Source organism: Bemisia tabaci, chromosome 8 (assembly GCF_918797505.1).
Source record: "Bemisia tabaci chromosome 8, PGI_BMITA_v3".
In the NCBI taxonomy this organism is placed as follows: domain Eukaryota; kingdom Metazoa; phylum Arthropoda; class Insecta; order Hemiptera; family Aleyrodidae; genus Bemisia; species Bemisia tabaci.
The window spans coordinates 33688725-33708238 of record NC_092800.1 but is presented as its reverse complement, the minus strand read 5'-3'; the positions used below and the strand labels follow the sequence as shown (position 1 = coordinate 33708238).

At 37.1% G+C, this 19514-nt stretch overlaps 1 protein-coding gene across 1 annotated transcript; it reads right to left on the bottom strand.

Annotated features, from left to right (window-relative positions):
• Positions 1-9292: 9292 nt before the first annotated feature.
• LOC109030300 (protein lifeguard 4) lies at positions 9293-18154 on the bottom strand. The gene is made up of 6 exons (XM_019041193.2): positions 17755-18154; positions 16448-16556; positions 14886-14991; positions 13377-13528; positions 12479-12611; positions 9293-9777 (listed from the first exon to the last, which is right to left on the bottom strand). The coding sequence occupies exons 1-6, from the start codon at positions 17864-17866 to the stop codon at positions 9661-9663; spliced, it is 729 nt and encodes a 242-aa protein (XP_018896738.2). The 5' UTR covers positions 17867-18154; the 3' UTR covers positions 9293-9660.
• Between the last annotated feature and the right edge of the window lie 1360 nt (positions 18155-19514).

Genomic DNA, 19514 nt, shown 5'->3' with positions numbered 1-19514 from the left:
ATTGGAACCAAATCAATTGACACCGGAGTGAATGAGTGAATGAATGACTTCACTTAAAATGATTTAAGGAGATACGTACACGCATCTACCTTTTTATGGAACAGTATGAGAATTCCGGATCAGCATATTTGAAGGAAGATAAACTGTCCCTCGAGTTGGCCGAGTATGACCGCAATCGATAAATCGACTCGTCAACCTTAAAAATGATTCTACGTGTAAAAGTACGTGGACATGGCGTGCTCCGACCATGTTAGGTGCATATCTCCACCCTCGGACTGTAATTAACCAATTTCATTCCTGATCAAAAAATCGATTTTTCATAAAAATCACAAGAAGCAGTCAATACGTCCAGTCAATAAATCGACTCGTGGACTTCAAAAATTGATTTTGCGAGAATAATCACAAACAAATCGATGTGCTCCAGTCATGTCTGTTAGATTTTTCCAATGCCAATCCAAAAGAACCATCGAATATCCGTAAAAAATCGCAAGAGTTGTGTATGTCAGATCGATATATCGACGCGTCGACGTTTAAAATTGATTCTACGTGCAGAATTACGTAAGAATTTATGTGCTCCAATCATGAAGGGTACATTTCTCCGATCTTGGACGGAGAGACACCGATCTCAATCCCGATAAACCATCGATTTTCCGCAAAAAATCGCATCAATTCGGTTAATTGGTTAATTACAGTCCGAGGGTGGAGATATGCACCTAACATGGTCGGAGCACGCCATGTCCACGTACTTTTACACGTAGAATCATTTTTAAGGTTGACGAGTCGATTTATCGATTGCGGTCATACTCGGCCAACTCGAGGGACAGTTTATCTTCCTTCAAATATGCTGATCCGGAATTCTCATACTGTTCCATAAAAAGGTAGATGCGTGTACGTATCTCCTTAAATCATTTTAAGTGAAGTCATTCATTCACTCATTCACTCCGGTGTCAATGGATTTGGTTCCAATCACATGAAGTCAATATGACCAGTCAATAAATCGACTCGTGGACTTCAAAAATTGATTTTGCGAGAATAATCACAAACGAATCGATGTGCTCCAGTCATGTCTGTTAGATTTTTCCAATGCCAATCCAAAAGAACCATCGAATATCCGTAAAAAATCGCATCAATTCAATACAATTGATCGATATATCGACTTATCGAGGATATATATCGATTCCACGTATAAAAATTCGTAAGAGTCGATGTGCTCCAATCATGTTGGGTACATATCTCCGATCTCGGATGGAGCAAACCCGATTTTAATTTCGCTAAGTCATCGATTTTTCGTAAAAAGTCGCAAAAATTCGATACAAACTGTAGATAAATCGACTCATCAATGTTAAAAATCAATTTTCCGTGTCAAAATACACAGGGTTACATGTGCTTCAGTCATTTCAGGTGCATTTATTCATTCATGAATCGAAAATAAACAATTTCGATCCTGAAATAGCATCGATTTTCCTTAAAAAATCGTTCAAAATCGATTTAACTGATCAATATATCGATTCGGCAACGTTAAAAATAGATTCTACGTGTAAAAACACGTAGGAATCCATGTGCTACACATGCGTAAACAACGATGAGAACCCCGCCGATACATCAATTCTACAAGAAAACAGCAAAAAATTAGGCCAGATTGCGACTCCTTTGCCCCCCCCCCCCCCCCCCCCCCCCGTAACTCGAAAACGGTTCCTATACTCATCTTGAAATTTTTTCCTGAGTTTTCTGTTACTATAAGCTTCCATTTAAACCTTGGTCCGATGGTCGAATCGAATACCTAAAAAGGGGCCAAATTTTGGGAGGCTCTTTCAGCCGTTGGGCGATGACTGTTGACTTCCATATTCAGCTGCTAAATTCAGCGTGTGATTGCGGCATGAGCACATTTTTTACAGAATATGCATTCTGACTAGTTTTGCTTGAAATCATTACTGTTTCAAAATCATCAAGAACTGCACTTATGTGCCTTGCACCTTGTCCTCCGCGCTCCTCTTTGGAGACTTTAAAGGCTTTAATCGACGGTGAAACTGCAAAATTGCATATCTTGGTTGCGGCGTTTGGAAATCTCCACTACTATTTTGTTTTTTAAAAAGGCACCAAAGTAACGGCTCGGTTCAGAATTTCATCAGAATATTCTTCACGTAGAGAAGAAAAATCACCGAAATTTTCAAGAGATGATGATCAGCAGTCCTTCATGTAGAAAATAAGATATGACAGGAAGTCCACAACGTCGCAAACCGAGATACGCATTTCTGCAGTTTCATCATCGTTATAACTCCGTCTATGCACATTTTGAGGTTCTAAAAGTGGTTCCATTGGTTTCCTCGTGAAATTTTCTTCTAAAAGCAGTCCTTGCAATTTAAAATGTGACGAAATAAATATCAACATTTGCAGTTTTAGTCAGAGATTTCATATCCGACCTCTCTAATTGACTCGATCCACTGTGCGACGGAGAGGTTTATTTAACATCCGAAACGTTGACTTGAATGGGAGATCGCTTGCAGCCCCGGACCATGCAGAATGAAGTAAGCGCCTTAGTGTCGGGTCGATAGACCTGTTACTTACGGTAGATCACCCCCAACTCGACCAGCGATTTGTATTCTTAAAAAGTCTCAAGCGCCGAAAAATCGAAAATAATTGAGGACTTGAGTGCGAAAAGAGCTCTTCTCTGTCGAGCACAGTGTTTCAGAACCGCCACCAACGATTTCTTTTTCGTGAGGAAAATACTGGATCTGAGCTTGAGATTTGTGCTGAGGATATCGTTAAATTATAAAGGATATGTATTTCCGTAGTGTACTTAAGATATGTATTAAATTCCCATCTCTCTACTTTCCTTGGCCAAACCTAAGTCTTCAATTGAGCTATCGGAGATTTTCCACTTCTCAGGTATAGATGCAACTCCCTAGAAAGTAACGAGGAGAAAAACGAGTTTTTATAATAAAGAAATTACTTCCAATAAGAAGCTCAGATTAATTTTTTGTATTTTTTTCAGTTTAAATTTTAAGAATATTTCTAATTTAACTAAAATCCGATTTCAAATGCCTTCTTCTTATAAATTAATTAATTATAGCTCACTAAGATTTAACAGAAATCGATTAAAATAGTTTTTCTCAGTTCAGTTTACTTCTAATGCGAATCTCCGATTAATTTTCTCCTTCTATTTCACTTTAAATTTTAAGACAATTTCCAAAATAACAAAATCCTATTTTAATTGTCTTCTTTCTATAAATTGAATAATTTTACCTCTCTAGGTTTTAAAAGAAATCGATTAAAACAGTCCCTCTCGTATGTTCATTTCTAGCACTTGCCTTTTTTTGAGAATGACCAATTCAAACTTGATCGTCCATAAAAAAAGGATATTTCTCACAATCAGTCCCTACAGGAAAAATTTTCTGCAAAAACGATTTTTTTTAGTTGAATCGAACAATCGTTAGTTGAAATTTCCACACCAAACTTCTATTGAGTATTGTCTCGATGAATCAATTTCAAGCGGTTTCGTCCACAAACCGGTTCGCCTTCAATTTTTTCGCATAGGCAATAAACCTATCGGGAAGCGCGAGTAGTTACCTTCTCGGAAAACACCCATTGGCATAGCTCTATAAACTTAGATAGAACCAAATCGGCAATGCGTAAATCTATCGGCAAACATCGTCAATGTTTCGTCCTTGTTTCACTTCCACGTGAGGCTAATAGTTAATTAATACACAGACACAGAGAGCGAAGTTTGGAGCGACGCACTGCGCCCCTCTTTTGAACACAAAATCGCTACTATTTCGCCTTCAAATTTAGCGATGCAACCCAACGTCACACCGAAGTTCATTAAGTTGCATCCACCGATTGGCCATATTTTGAATGTTCCTAACTACGTGTCCTAAGGACCAGTTTCTTGTGAATTGATAGGAACCCACCGTTTGCGGTTTGTCATTGCACTTTTGCTCAAAAAAATTTACATCACATTTTCAAAAACTTTAAGAAGCAAGCTCTTCCAAATTTTTTCCACATTTTTCTTGTGTAGTTAAAAATAAGAAGAAGGTAATAACGACCAAACACAATTTTCCTGCGTAAAATGCCTGCTCTTCTTGCAAGTAGGAATACATGGGGCGAAAGACTTACAACCCACACGTTAGGGTTTCAGGATGTTTGTACATTCAAAACTTCTACAGCGACGCGCACTTGCAGTCTTCCAAGAATTTTGAAAGTAATGTCTAGATTTATTTTGTAGAGGATTCGAGGGACAGAGGGACACGTTCCTCAAATTCGCACTGCGCGCGTGCAAAATTTTGTGAGTAACTAGTATGTTCATTATAATATCAGAAAAATCACAGACATTTTTAAACTGTGACAGTGTGAAGTCTTTGGTTGTAAGACATAAAATCTAACTGTTTAAAATTCAAATCTGAGTTAATCAAGACGCAAAATGAACTATACTGGATCTGGTATGGCTTACAGTATCTGCTGAATGGAACCTTCTAAGGTCCAATAATGGCGGGCGCAGTAAGTAAAGTCGTGTTTTGTTCAAAACAACAAAATATTTCCGTTTATTTCTTATTTTTTACTACGCGATTCTGAACAACTAATGAGAGAGCGACTTCCAATTTCTGGTTAAAAAACAGCGTTGCTTTTTTGAACAACATCAAAACGACTTGCGTTGAGCACGATGCAGTTGTTGTACAACAATGTTGCTGTAGGGGTTCCCAAATTTTGCGCGCGAAAATAAGCCGGGCCCCCACAACACAAAACAACTTCGAACAAAATGCTTGTTGTTGCTTGTTTTTACAACATGTTGCGAATGTTGTTTTCGATAAAAATACAACTTAAATGTATGTACACATTGACTAAAATTAAAGCACCAGGTCACACTTTTTTCAGTCACAATCATGTCATCTCCAAAGAAAATAAACCCATCTGTAACTTCTGCAATTTATCACCTCTAACCGTTAAACACGTAATTATGGACTGCTCTGCCCTCAGATATCTCCGATCACAGATCTACTCCCCTACAATCAACAGAAATACAAACCCACTTACATGCAATGAACCCAATGTTACTACCAAAATTTTGAAACTCTTCACCTCTCTTAATTTAAAAATCTAAATTTTCGTAAATACTCCCATTTTCAAAATTCTCTGTAAATACGTTAATGGCTTGTGACGCTGAACGTCTTAAAATATATTAACTAACTAACTTTTCCTAGGAGCGGTCAAAAGCCGGCATTTCAAACGAAAATTCTCATTATTGACCACAACTCTGGCAACCTACTAACGGCGTGCTCGTAAAAAAAAAGACGGAAGGAGCATGATGATTTATTGTGATTGTGTGCTGTTGAAGTGGAAATCGAATAAATCAAATGCTTGTCTCTATTTTTCAAACGTAGCTCACATTATTATGCTCTCGGAGCATGGGAAGCAAGGCGTAACCACCGATTCAAACTTGCATTTTGACGAGACTTTTGATTCGTGCCATTTATCTGGACAGCGTTTTCGGCGGAAAAACACTCTTGCCGCTGGCTTACCTACCGGTACGCAGGCGGAAGGTCTAAAGGGTGGTTTCAGCATAACTGGAATAGTTTTTTCGCCGTAACAGACAACACATTTTTCGATCATATTTTTAGTAGAAATGATAATCACTCGAATTTTTTCGCATTAATCTTCTAAGGGTTACGTATTATAACGCTTTCTAGTGATGTATTGCTCTACTTCTCAATTAATATTATGTAAATTCCAAAAATGCGCACTGGAAAAAAAAACACATTGGATTTAGAGTTCAGACTCTTAAAAACATTGACAAGGAAAAATACTCTTGATTCAATCAGATTTAAGCTTAAATCAAGAACCAAGCCTCTTAATTTGAGCGGATTTCCTTTTGATTTAAGCTTAAGTCTGATTGAATCAAGAGTCTTTCTTCTTGTCAATGTTTTCAAGAGTCTGGACTTTAGATCCAATGTGTTTTTTTCCAGTGTGCTGTCTGTTACGCGGTAAAAAGTCAGCGTAACAGGCAACACATTTTCGGTCATTTATACATTAAAATTGAAAAGTAGAGCGCTAAATCTTTGAAAAGCGTTATAACATGTAACCTAGTATTACCTAGTATGTAACCTAGTAGTAGATTAATATTCATGTGAGGGGCTCGGAGGACAAGGCGCTTAAGTGCAGTTTTTGAAAAAAAAATGTGATACAGTGCAACACCTCTGATGCGAAATAGTTGTTTGAGGCGCCGCGCCGCGCCGGGCGATAAGCGCTTTAGTGCCTTCAAACCTAACAAGGATACTTCACGCATTGCGCAATGCGTGAAGTATCCCTGTTAGGTTTGCAGGCGCCACTACGCGCGTAGCGCTGGTCGCCCGGCGAGGCGAGGCGTGCCACGGCGCTTCAAGCAACTATTTCACATCAGAGGTGTTGCACAGTAGCACACGAAAATGGAAGGGCAAAACTTATTATTTTTCTTTTGCAAAAATAAAACATTTCCCGAGATTTCTAAACGTTGTAATTGAGATAAGTTTCTTTCTACTTGAACCACCAAATATCCTCCCTTAAGGACAGGGCGCATAAATGAAATTCTTGAAAAATTGAGATATTCATGAACTCAACTAAAACTAGTTTGAAAGTATATTCTGAGACAAATTCACAATTAAAATCCAACTTTAAAGCATCAAAAAGTGGATTCAAACTTCCTTTCTGCCATAAGGTTCTATGTAATTTTGAAACTTTAAACATGTATTTCTTAAATTAGCAAAAACTGCACTCATGCGCCTTGTCTTTCAAGCCCCTCATGTAACCTACATCTACACGTTGCCAAATTCTCTCGAAGAATTTTCGTACCACTTGGAAAATCAACGTTTTTTGTAAACATTACAGAAAATTATATTCACAATTTGATCTGGATAAACCATAGAAAAATAAATCAATTAATTACAGCTGATAAATATTTCAACTGCCAGAAACATCGACCAAACTGCCGAGCTGAGGATATAAGTATTAATATAATAAACAAATAAACATTCAAGAGTTGCTAAATTTCTTCCGATAAGATGTTCACTTTTGAGGAAAGTCATGCGTATTTTTCCTTAGACTTTTTAGCTATTCCAAATTAAATTGAAACCAAAACTATCAGAAAAATTAGAAGAAAAATATTATTTTTTTTCCGAGTAAATTCATTTTTTATCGAAGAAAATATGGCAAAGTCTCACAGCTCTTACGGCGTTTTTCCTTCTCGGCAGTTATTTTGATTTAACTTTACGATTAATGAGACCAAATTTTATTACTATGCAGGGGGGAGTGATACCACTATTCGACCTTCTGCAAGCTCGGTGTGCCTATTCGATTCATTGAAGGCGCTTTTGTTATCCATCGCTGGATGCTAAATTCCTACGAATTACTGTAATAACAATTTTCATTCTGTTTCTTTGTGAATGGCCTTTTTGAATAGGATGTCTAGTAAGATGAGACTTAGTGTGCATTAACCCCGGGGGCTTTTTCTCGATTTTGAACTTGAAAGAAAATTTCGAGATAATCAAATATTCCCACGTAGTTTAATGCGTGGAATCAACTAAGCGGAGTCTGGAAGCTCACCGCGGCTTTCTAAGCGGAGAAACGGGCCCTGTCTATATTCCTCAATTTTGGAAGGTGAAAAAAAATTCGAGATTAGTTTAAAAGCCTACGTACCTAGTGTTGAGGCGTGGAATTGACTGTACATCCGCATGGGCCCGCATCTCCTCACGGCTTCCTAAGCCGTGAAACAGATATTTTTAACAGATCACCCGCTTGCGTTTTTCGCTGATCGCGTGGTCCAGCGAACTCGTGGAGCTTTCCCGATCGGAAAATCGGACTCCCCGGGTCATTTCCATGGGGGTTACCTAAGTTTTAGCCCGACCGAAGAACTTTTTATTTCGACCCTAAAATTTTAAGTACTTTTTGTAAGTACCTGAGCCCTGTCGATTTTTCTCGATTTTTGATGAGAGGAAAAATTTCGAGATAATCGATCAATCCCACGTAGTTTGAGGCGTGGAGTGTGTGTATGGTCCTTAATCTCCCGAGGCTTCCTGAGCCAAGAAACGACTGTTTTTTATAATTTTCTGAGATGCATAAATCTTCCTGTCAGCACTTACCAAGTGTGGTGAGACAATTCAAAAGTTAAACCAGAAAACAAGTGTATCCATTACAAAGTGTCAAGAATCTTATACTTTTTTTAAGTCTGAAGATCATTTTCATTTCTTGGACCTTTTCCACCCTAACTTGAATTTCAAAACATTCCCAAAATTCCAAAAATTAAAGTTTACATTATTACATCTGTGCTGCATATCACCTTGATATTAAGCATAGAACTTGAAAGGTAACTTGATCAACAAGACAGAGAGAGCTAGTCTTTTTCATCCAATGATGTCCCTTGTTACATTTAATCAACTCTATCTGATATTACCTCTAACATTATCTTTATTTAATGCGGTCACTTGTAAAATGCTCCAATAATTTTATCTCTTGGTTCGTCTTGATATCTTTGACATATGTAGATGTGCAACACCATTCTTTACAGTAGGTGCTTGCATTAAAATTTTTAATATACACTTCAATTTCAGTGATGTTCAAACTACAAACCTCAAACTCTATATTCCGTTCAGTACAATCTTGCATTCTCTTTTTCTTTGAATTTTATATTCGCTTCAATATTCATATTAATTATGAAACTACGAAAATGCATACCTTCGTTACAGTAGACTGTAGACTTCCTGTCATGATTTAATTTAAAAAGTGGAAAATACCCAAAGTTATTTTTCAAAAACTTTCCCGATGTTTCCTTTCAGCAGGTGGAATATTATTTAAAATTACAAGCAATAATGTTCATTCATCCTCTTTTGGTCAAATAAAATGTCAGGAGTGACTCTGTAACACCATGAAACAGGTAGGTAGGTACTCAATCCTGCTGTCCTACTATTGATGTGTTTTAATATGCTTTCTCAACTTTTAGATAGCAAACGGTAGTTTACAATTCATTTCCCTGCACGAAGTTTTCATCATCGTTAAATTTACTCATCAGCCTCGAATTGTGTTCCAATAAGTACACTTCAGTCTCTTTAATTTAAAATTTAAGGAACATTAAAAATGCTTAATAACTCACATGTGACAACTTTCACAACTTTATATAGCAAAAAACGTTTTCTACAGGCAGTCGGTCAATGGTGCTTCCAATCACTTAAAACCTTTCTCAACTTTTAAATGAAATTGCAATACTTATGCAGAAATTTCACTCCCAATCCAAATAAAAACTCAGGGCTTAGAAGGAAAATAAAAAGACTAATTTTTAATGAAAAAATATATTCTTAAAATTTATGATCAACTCAAGGCAACAATGATCGTATCTTTTTGGATACATTAATGCATCAAATTATAAGGTAACAAAGTACTTTAGTGGATAAATGATTTTGTAAAGGCTAATTATCAAAACACTTCTTTGCAAAGGAGTAAAAAATACTGATTGATAACAGTGACATGAACTCTTCAATTCAGGCAATAACAAAGTGCAAAAGCTGTAATACATACCTCAAACAAGAAATTAGGAAACAAACTTATCTTTTTGGGGTAGTGCAATAAGTTCTAAGGACCTTTGTGCGATGATATATGCTGAAAAAGTGCACTGAATCACAGTGTGGACTGCATGAAGAGGAATCAACGACGGATGACTTCCAGCAGGTGAAGTAAATGCATGAACAAATTAATAATGTCAAGGTAGAGGTTGATTGTTGCAAGGATGTACTCTTCAGGAGACACTTTAGTCATCATCATCTGAAAGAAAAATAGAGAACAACATGAGTGAAGAGCAAAGCTGTGAAAATATAAAAAAGTTATACTTTTAGTTATGCACTTAAATGTTCACTACTCGATGTTATGGTCCATGTCAGTCTCTGAGCTTGCAGTTCTGTCTTGTGCAGTACCCAGCCTTAGGACTACTGTCATTCTACTTTTAGTGAATATAATTTATTCAACTAGTATTCCTAGCTTTGTTTCATTCTCCTTGAGATGTAGTGATTTTTCCCACCGTGTTAGTTTTCCGTAAGAATTTCCACCATTATTTTTTTTCTCTTCATTTTTTATTTGTTTACTTGTTTTCCTTACTTCCATTTCACTTCTTCTCTGAGAAAATCAAAAGGATGGCATTTAGTGAGAAAGAACTAGCGCGATTACAGAGTTTTCAAAATTGTTCGACTTCTTCTTTACTTTTAAAAATACTCAATGTACGTACAGTATTAAAATTTACTGAATTATTTTCCTTTAATATTAATAATTTTTTGGTGAGAAGCAAAAACTGTTTGCAATTTTGGGAGATTTTTTAGATAGTGATGAAGAAACAACATTATTACAAATTCGTAAGTGTGCTGGTTCCTTTTTGCTAAATGCGATCCAAATAAACTTTGTTTTACCAAATTTTCGCAGTATGATGGGAGAAAGAGACTTCACTTTGAGACAGAAAATCACTTATTATTTTCGAACATGAGATTGAACAAAAATAAACGATAGATATTCTAATTTAATGTTTTGCTAGATTTTAGGGGAGAAAAGATATGATCCAGAAGCACATTTCAGGGGTCTTTTCCACGATGTCTCTGTTGAAAAACCTAGATAAAAGCAAACATCATCCAGTTTATAAAATTGGAGCTTGCATGCTTTTTTTTCCTAGATGCGGTAAGAGCTTATTTAAACAAGCTCAATGGCTTAAGGTAAATGGGACTTATTTAGAAAAAGAAGTTAAAAATAACAAAACTCCGGGTCTGGCAAAAAAGAATAGAATTTGACGATCAGGACCGGCCTCCATGGGGCCTTTTAAAAAGAGTTTATATATTCAGTAGATTATTTTCGCTTAAATAGCAACAAAGGGTGGTGACAACAGGTTGAACAAGAAATAAAAGAGGTACGCAGGGAGAGCTTCTGCCTGATGTTGGTCGTAGAGAGGCTAGTTTTGCGGCTATTCTATGCTTAAGTCCTTGGACTTTGAAGACAAGCGGTAAAATTGCTGGGATGGTGGCCTTACATGGACAGGGCATCTTTCTTCCGCATTTTTAGAGAGGACTGTTTTACTAAGTGGTGTAGTAGCAGTAACTGCACTAAAGAAACTGGACTGACCCCCAAGAGGATTGAAGAACCTGGTTATTAAGTTGAAGATATTCACTGCCAAAACTATCATAATGACTATTTTTTCTTTAGTTGCTCCAGGTTGGAAAAGTCCTAGTGACTGGTCTATTCGCTTCAGACTGTCCACAGTTCATTTACACCACAAAGAAAAATCTTAATTTAGTGTGTTCAATCTATCCACGTTCAGGGACTCCACGAACACAAATTTTATGTTAAATAACTGAATAAATTTGGCATCATGCATATGTTTGCACAAGTTCCAAGTTTTTAAATGTTCAAGTTTGGAAGTTTAAAGTCTTGCTCAATAGTTGCAAATCATCATCAAAAGTCATGCGTAAGCACAGCTTTGAATAATTTTGTGTAAACTTGGTTCACAGGCTCCAGAAACTCCTTAAATCAATATTAGGTGTTCGTGGAGTCTATGAACCACGTTATCACAAATTATTCAAAGCTGTGCTTACGCATAACTTTTGATGAGGATTTGCAACTATTGAGCAAGACTTTAAACTTCCAAACTTGAACTTTTAAAAACTTGGAACTTGTGCAAACATATGCATGATGCCAAATTTATTCAGTTATTTAAAATAAAATTTGTGTTCGTGGAGTCCCTGAACATGGATAGATTGAACACACTAAATTAAGATTTTTGTTCGTGGTATCCATGAGCTGTGGACAGAATGAAGCATTACCATCTATTCAACAGCGCATTTTTAGCTTTTTGCTGTACAATGGAGAATATGTCTGCTAGTCTTTCAAGGAACTGACTATTGAGTACTAGTTACATACAAAACCAATTGAAAGAACTAAATTTGAATCATTGCGTTAATCTGGCATCAAAGCATTCAAATCTCACCGTTATTTGTCTGTTATTCTGCTTGTTAAGAACGATTTCACAAGAAGAGGTTGGCAGTGGATGCGTGAATGAATTCCTAAATGGCTTTTGCTGATTCTCCTTATTTTTGGCTCTTGTCTTTCTTGTTCTCAAATTTCGAATGTATCTCTACTGAATGAATGTTAAAAGACCTAAACTATTACACATGGGTCTTTCTTCAAACCACCTGATTTGGACAGGTCCTAGATGCTTAAATCACTGCAAATATGAGGACTTATCTGTAACAATAGTGGATGTGAAAAATTACCTTTTCAAAACACGCTTAAAAAACTGTTTTGTTCACACAAAACTTTAATATGTTTGGCTCTGGCATAATGTACAGAACTTGAAGATCACATCTCAAGTATTTTCTCAAAATTTTCTTGATGCCAAAACAGTTTTTTGAATGTGTTTCGAGAAGATAATTTTTCACATCCGCAATTGTTACAGATAAGTCCTCATATATAACTGGCTGATGTATAATACCTGAGTGTCATAAATGATGAATAGAGAAAATAGTAAAGCTCCTCCAGCAGCAATGAGGAATTCTAGGAACGTGCTGCCAAAAATTAGTTGTAGAAAGGAGGCGATAACCAGGATCAATAAAGCAGCAAATAATCTGAAAGACACAAAACATGATCAATAGAGCACAAATAAACAAGTGATGTTAATGAATAGACAAGATGAGACATGAAGTATTTTGTAACGTGGCCTCTCTTCAAATATTTACGTAAAAATGGTTTGCATGACCTTCTTAACACATAACTCTGATGTAAGATGTACCTGTTTAAACCTAAAATTAGTTGACAGGAGACAAGTTAATATTATTTGAAGGTTCACAGCTTGAGTTCAAATCCAAACATCGAGATTGTGCATGAAATTTGAATTCTGAACTTCTGCCTTGATAGCTTTGAATTGCAACGTTCTAGGTTCCCGATGAATTTTTTTTCATCCACCACACCAGGTGGATCTAGAGAATGTTACTGCACATATGTTACTGTCGGGGTGTGTGTGCATGTGTGTTGATGACTATAGAATTTCATGAATTCAACAGAGAAATCTAAGTATATGATTGATGAGACAGGAACAAGTAAAGCCTCCAGCTAGTTTCCAAATTGTGTAGAAAACTGATACGTGATGAAGGAGAGCTTAGATCATTTTCAGCCTTAACTCCAAGAAAATCATAGGAATTACCTATCACATGCCCTGCATTTTTCTTCAGGGAGACCAGTGTGATCTGAGAAATTCTTCTCCTAAAAAAGTTGGGTTCCAAGTTGTTGAAAATCATGAATCTTAGAGAACTTAGACTTCTCATCTGCAACGGTATTTCATGTGATTACTTTAATTTTTTATTGATATAATGTGTGATTTGAGGGAGACTCACCCAAGTCCAATGGCTGAAAAGTCTCTCTTGGTTTGGAATGTGAATGCCGTCAAACTCGTTACGACAACAAAAGTCAAAACCAGGGCTTGCAACACAACTTGCAGGTCATAAAACGTTATCACAACAGATAGAGTTGTAGCTTCAACAACAGTCTGATGACATAAAAAGAAGATCTCATAAATTATATGATAACAATAGCAAGGATTTATTTTTACAGATCCATTTCAAATGATGTGCAAAAGGAAATTTATATTTTTTAAATATTTCGATCCGTTTGAATGTTAAACAAGACTTGTAAAAGTTTAAGACCTCACATCTCAGTCAAGAACTCAGGTGAACTAAGCAAATTTCACACAGAGGTTTGAATAACCATTGCTCATTGCTTCTTATGAGAAAAGTAAATATATAGATTACAAAATCATTCATTAAGAAAAGGCATTCTTTATTCATAAAAAAAAGTAATATGTAAAAGTAAATTAACCGATCCACACAGGTAAGTCACTGCTCATTTTTATGGGATTAGCTCCCCTGCCTACCCGTGGCTTATAAGACCAATTCGCTCTTGCTGAGATGATTTAAAAAAAAATGCATGATATTTAAACCTCCTGTGCACAGGACCCTTTGCTTAACGTACAGTGATGTCTCAGGATTTATCCTCATTCATCACGACTGACTTGTAAAGATTGGTCTTGCAGGATTTCCATTAGCTCTTCATAATCAAATTCTATGAATTTTTGAACAAGCTTCCATTAAATTTTCTTCTAATACCTATAATATCTTTTGCTCAACTTTGAAGAGAACTTCTATTTCTAGAGATTCAAATATCTAAAATGGAGAGGCAACTTGGAGGGAATTGTACGGAACACAGTGCATTCTTCAAGTACGAAAATCTTGAATTTTTATGATGCAAATTGATTTATGTTTTACTTAGCTTCTAGTTTTGGATAAGCTAACTAACAACTAATTCAAGTTTAATTATCACGTACCATGAGCCATATCCACAGGGCGTAGCGCCTCCTTCTTTGAATTCGGTTTAAAAAATGGAATCAATTATGGAGTGCTCAAAAAAAGCGTAAAGAATTTAGTGAGCTCATTAGAGATCAGCAGACCAGTTTTCAACTAATGATTATAGTTTTAACAATCTTTTAGATTTGTCTTTTACACATTTTCTCTTCAAAATCTAATGTAGAAACCGATTCACACAACGAGAAGTTGGATAATCAACTCCTGAACGAGATATGAACAAGTATTTTTTGACACAGATCATATAGACGTTAGATTATACAAAAGAAGTTATTTATATTTTTGCCATATAACCAATGTTTATTGTGTAAATTTACATCTTGTTTAGGAATTGATATCCAGACTTCCCACTGTGTGATTATTTTTCCTTGAAAAATCGTGAAGAGAAAACATGTTGCAAATTGATCCAGTTCATATCATGTCTAGAAACCCATTCCATGATAATTAAAGATTAATGATACAAAAAACAGAATATAGAAAACTTACAAATGCTGCTAGAAGAATTAAATTCAAAGGATGAGACTTTCGATTGATGTGTAGAGCAATCAAAATAATAACGGCGAATAAAAATGTCAATGAGACCAACCAGTCACTAAAATGAAACAAAAATACGATAAGTAATTAGATATCATCCAAGGTTACACAAACACAAGGTGTGCGACTTAAAGTCTGCATGGATTTCAGAAAATTTAGGTGAATTATTGCATTAATAAAATTTACAATATCAAATTTTTTATTGGTGCAGCCTAGGGGTAAAACTTGGCACTTTTTGCGTTCAGAGGCATAGAAGGAGAGGATGGACACAATGTAATGGAACGCTGTAGAAAGTGTGTGGGGCATTGATTTTATCTCTGTCACAATACGAGGGGCGTTCTATAAGTAAGTATCCTCCCTCTCTAAAATCCATTAGAATAAACCAATTTTAAAAAACTTGGGCTCAAAATCTTCCTTAGGATATTTTGAGTTCAACAAAACAAACCGCAACAAAATCGGACTATGTGCGGCCGAACGCGAGCCGTTTGAACGCGCCGAGGTGCTCGACGCTCCCGCCGAATCCGCGGGGATTTGAAGTTCGCTACAGGAGAAGAGCTTCTCTGCCTAAGCCTCAGTCGTTCATCACTGACGAAAAATCAAAGAAAGTTTTGTAGAATAAGGGGCTTACCTCACTTCTCCACATAACCAGCTCGATCCAAGCAGGTCTGATACTGAGACCAAAAGAACAGCTTTTGGATGCCACGCGCGTGGAAGTCTTTCAGCTGACAGGGGATGAAAGAGTGGACGGCTTGTTTGACCTCTTCCACTGATTCAACATTAACTCCTCCGAATTCAGATTTCAGATACGATAATAATTGGCAAACCAGACCACCGTTTATTCCCGTTCCTGAAATCTGAACTCGGAGGAATTAATGTTGAATCAGTGGAAGAGGTCAAACAAGCCGTCCACTCTTTCATCCCCTGTCAGCTGAAAGACTTCCACGCGCATGGCATCCAAGAGCTGTTCTCTTGGTCTCAGTATCAGACCTGCTTGGATCAAGCTGGTTATGTGGAGAAGTGAGGTAAGCCCCTTATTCTACAAAAATTTCTTTGATTTTTCGTCAGTGATGAACGACTGAGGCTTAGGCAGAGAAGCTCTTCTCCTGTAGCGAACTTCAAATCCCCGCGGATTCGGCGGGAGCGTCGAGCACCTCGGCGCGTTCAAACGGCTCGCGTTCGGCCGCACATAGTCCGATTTTGTTGCGGTTTGTTTTGTTGAACTCAAAATATCCTAAGGAAGATTTTGAGCCCAAGTTTTTTAAAATTGGTTTATTCTAATGGATTTTAGAGAGGGGGGATACTTACTTATTGAACGCCCCTCGTACAATAGCCCGTATAACATGGTCCAGTATTCATTTCTTGATTCAAATAAGTTACAAGAACTTCTGCACGTGGGAAAATATTCATCTTGGTCTTGGTGTCATTAAAAACTTCCCTGGTTTCGCAGAAGTTTGCATGATTTTTTGATGGCCTCACAGGAGATTGGTCTTCGAATATGGATTGTGAGCACTTACTTGTTGTGGACATACAGTCTGATTTTTGCATTGAAGGTAAAGGCAACACCAACAGAAATTGTGGCTAAAAGCTGGATTAACAGCAAACTGTAGACTTTCCGTAAAAATCCTGAAACATCAAAAATAGTACTCTGGTCACTTAGAAGAAAAGCAGTGGATATAAAACTTCTGCAAAACTGGAATATTCTAATATTTTTTTTAAAAATATAAACAAATTTCAGCGAAAGTATTACACTCAGGGATTTAGAGCTGAGGTTTGAGGCAGAATCATAAACGGAGCAGCATCACCGTGCGAGGCAGGTATACAGTGCGGACTTCGATGCTGCATCGGACAATGCGCTGGGGGATCGCATTTGCCCGCTAGGCGGCTTAACCTGGCGAAGCCGACACCTAGCATGATGCCACATCAATTTTGATGCCGCGTATTCAGCATCAAAAGTAAGCGACCTCATTCAGACACGTCGGACACCAGCGCCCCGGGCCGGGCGGCTAATCGCACCAGGCTGTTTTTCAACCCTTATTCCTCGGCATCCTTTTCTTCGTACTTCCCGGCAAGGCGTGGGCCGCTGTGCCAATGGGAAATGTAGAAAAAGGGGTGCTCCGCAAATTCATCGCCAAGTCCAAGGGTCGCATACTTACCCCAGCAGTCTTCTGGGACAGCCCCGTCAGTAATGAGGCTGGGTCACGGGATCAAAAATTGATGTCGCATCAGACCGAGAGCCGAGGCTACAGCATCAAAAGGTGAAGCTAATTTGGGTCCCTTTCGTAGCATCAAATCACGGCATCAGCGCTTAATGCTGGCCCGGCTGCAACTTGTCAGCATTGGGCATCGATGCTCAAAGCCGGCACCGGAGGGTTGCGCGCATTATGCGTGGCGCCGCATGCCTGCTACCTGGGCATGATGCTGCGAGCCGATGTTGTAGGTTATAACCTTGTGAGGCGCTTCAAATCCCTAATTACACTATCAAACTTTTCATTACGACAAGTTGCATTCAAAAGTTGAATGACAAGTTGGATAGTGTAAATTGGGCTTAGTACCTAAAATAACAATTCCATATACCTGAGAGAACACCCTTTAATTATCACTTGATAAGGTGGGAATTCAACGAAATATATAAAAAATATGGGTGGCAAGGCGCAATGATGACTTAACCTCAAGATTGTGGCGATATTGAACGGAAAATTGGAGCGATGACGTAAGCTACAATAGAGATTATTTTGCAAACTATACTTCCTTAATTCAATAGATAAAATCTGTAGGAGTACAGCTGTGCGACTATTACGAAAGAATCAAGCTTCTAACTTACCGAGGCGGACGTTGACACTAGCATTGCTGACATTGTTCTTATAATAAAAATCATTTGTAATGGTGTCTTCACCGAGTTCAATATCTTCCTTGAGTAGAGAAACACCTGACATTTTGAGTAGTTGTCTGATCGGCAAAATCAAGAAAAGAAGAAACTTATGGTTATGGATGGAGAACTGATATCACATAAGGAGGGAACTGCACTACAGAATGGAGTCACTGAACCTTTGACTTTCTTGACATAAATAGAGGCGAGACAGATTTACACTTGGTGAAAAACTTTACTTGCTTGGTCGAGAAAACTGTTAAAGACTGAAGAAAGTAAATAATTATAGACTCACATGCTAAAACCCTAAACCACGACGCCACAAGTACAATTTTCTCCTTATCAGGTTATCTCCTCTCGATAAAAACAATAACAATGGCCATTTATCAGCTGTTAGTAATCAGCCAATCACAGCAAGTCTCTGGAACAGCGAGCCGAAAGCGCGAGTTCCAAATTGTCGGACTTTTTGAAGAAGGATCGCATTTGGCAAAAAGGAACCAGCGCGATTACAGTGTTGTAAAAATGTTGCCTTCTTCATAATTACCTAAAAAATCTCCCAGAATAGCAAATGGTTTTGGCTTCCCACCAAAAAATTGTTAATTTTCAAAGAATCTAATTGCGCAAATTTTAATCATTATATATTTTAAGTATTTTTAAAAGGAAAGGAGAAGTTACACGATTTTGAAAACACTGTCATCCGGCTGGTTTCTTTTTGCTAAATGTGATACAATTATTGTACTGTTTGATTTTTTTGAAATTGACGTTGGTTATCTTTTCATAATTTCCGACATTTTTGAGAAATTTGGTGTAGGCGGAATCTTAAGGTTCATGGTGATATTTAGTGACAGGTATTGGCGACAATACTTTAAGAAATATTGTCAGGCAGAGACTAACCTCCTCCTTTAATTAAAATATTTTTCTGCAAAAAGGCATTTTCTTTTTAACAACCTGGACAATTTGTATCCAAAAACTAGACCCATTAGCAAATTATTCTAGTTTCGGATCCTCCTTTTGAAAAATTTCTGATTTTAAGTGCAGCACCAAATGAAGCAGAATTGATGGAAAGAAAAATGGTGTTGAAAAATATGTTGAGTATATTGATATCTCATCACTTGAAAATGCAGTACAAAAGTAAAACTTGTAACAACCAGTAAAAACAACTCTTTGTAAAAACAAGTTAACTTGATTATGAAAGTAATGTAAAAGACAGATCTCAAGTTTTCTGACTTTTTGCATTCATATGAATTGAGGACATGCTGATACTTGGGGCTAACTTATGTTCATAGCCTTTGCCTACAAAGGTCCAAATATATTCCATCTTCAATCTAATAAAACTGCTCTGGTGTTCTTGATGGATGCATGGTGTAACATGACATTGGCTGACAACATTTGAGCCTGGCATATGCTAGCATATATAGGAAAGACATCTTGCATGTTTCGCACAAAATCGTATTTTCCTTTTCCTGTTGTCTCTTTCATTCTCCATTTCATGTCAACTATGAAAATGCATTAGACATGCGTTGTATTTAGACGCATCATAAATCAATATCATTTATGCATAAGACTTATAAAAAAAACTAACGTATAATTACACATTACTAAATGCTAAATGTTGCATTGCTTAAGATGCTGTTTTATGCCGGAAGATTTTTTGGGTGCGCATGTATCATGAACTTTCAGACTTCCCCACTGGGACTGACACTGGAAGTTTGGCA

Bases quoted from the DNA above. Each gene is read 5' to 3' on its own strand.
- LOC109030300 (XM_019041193.2), bottom strand. From the start codon at position 17,866: ATGTCAGGTGTTTCTCTACTCAAGGAAGATATTGAACTCGGTGAAGAC. The intron at 13,529-14,885 runs GTAAGTTTTCTA...TTATGTCATCAG, and splicing joins TAATTCTTCTAGCAGCATTT to ACTGTTGTTGAAGCTACAAC. The intron at 9,778-12,478 runs GTATTATACATC...TTTTTCTTTCAG, and splicing joins TCATCATTTATGACACTCAG to ATGATGATGACTAAAGTGTC.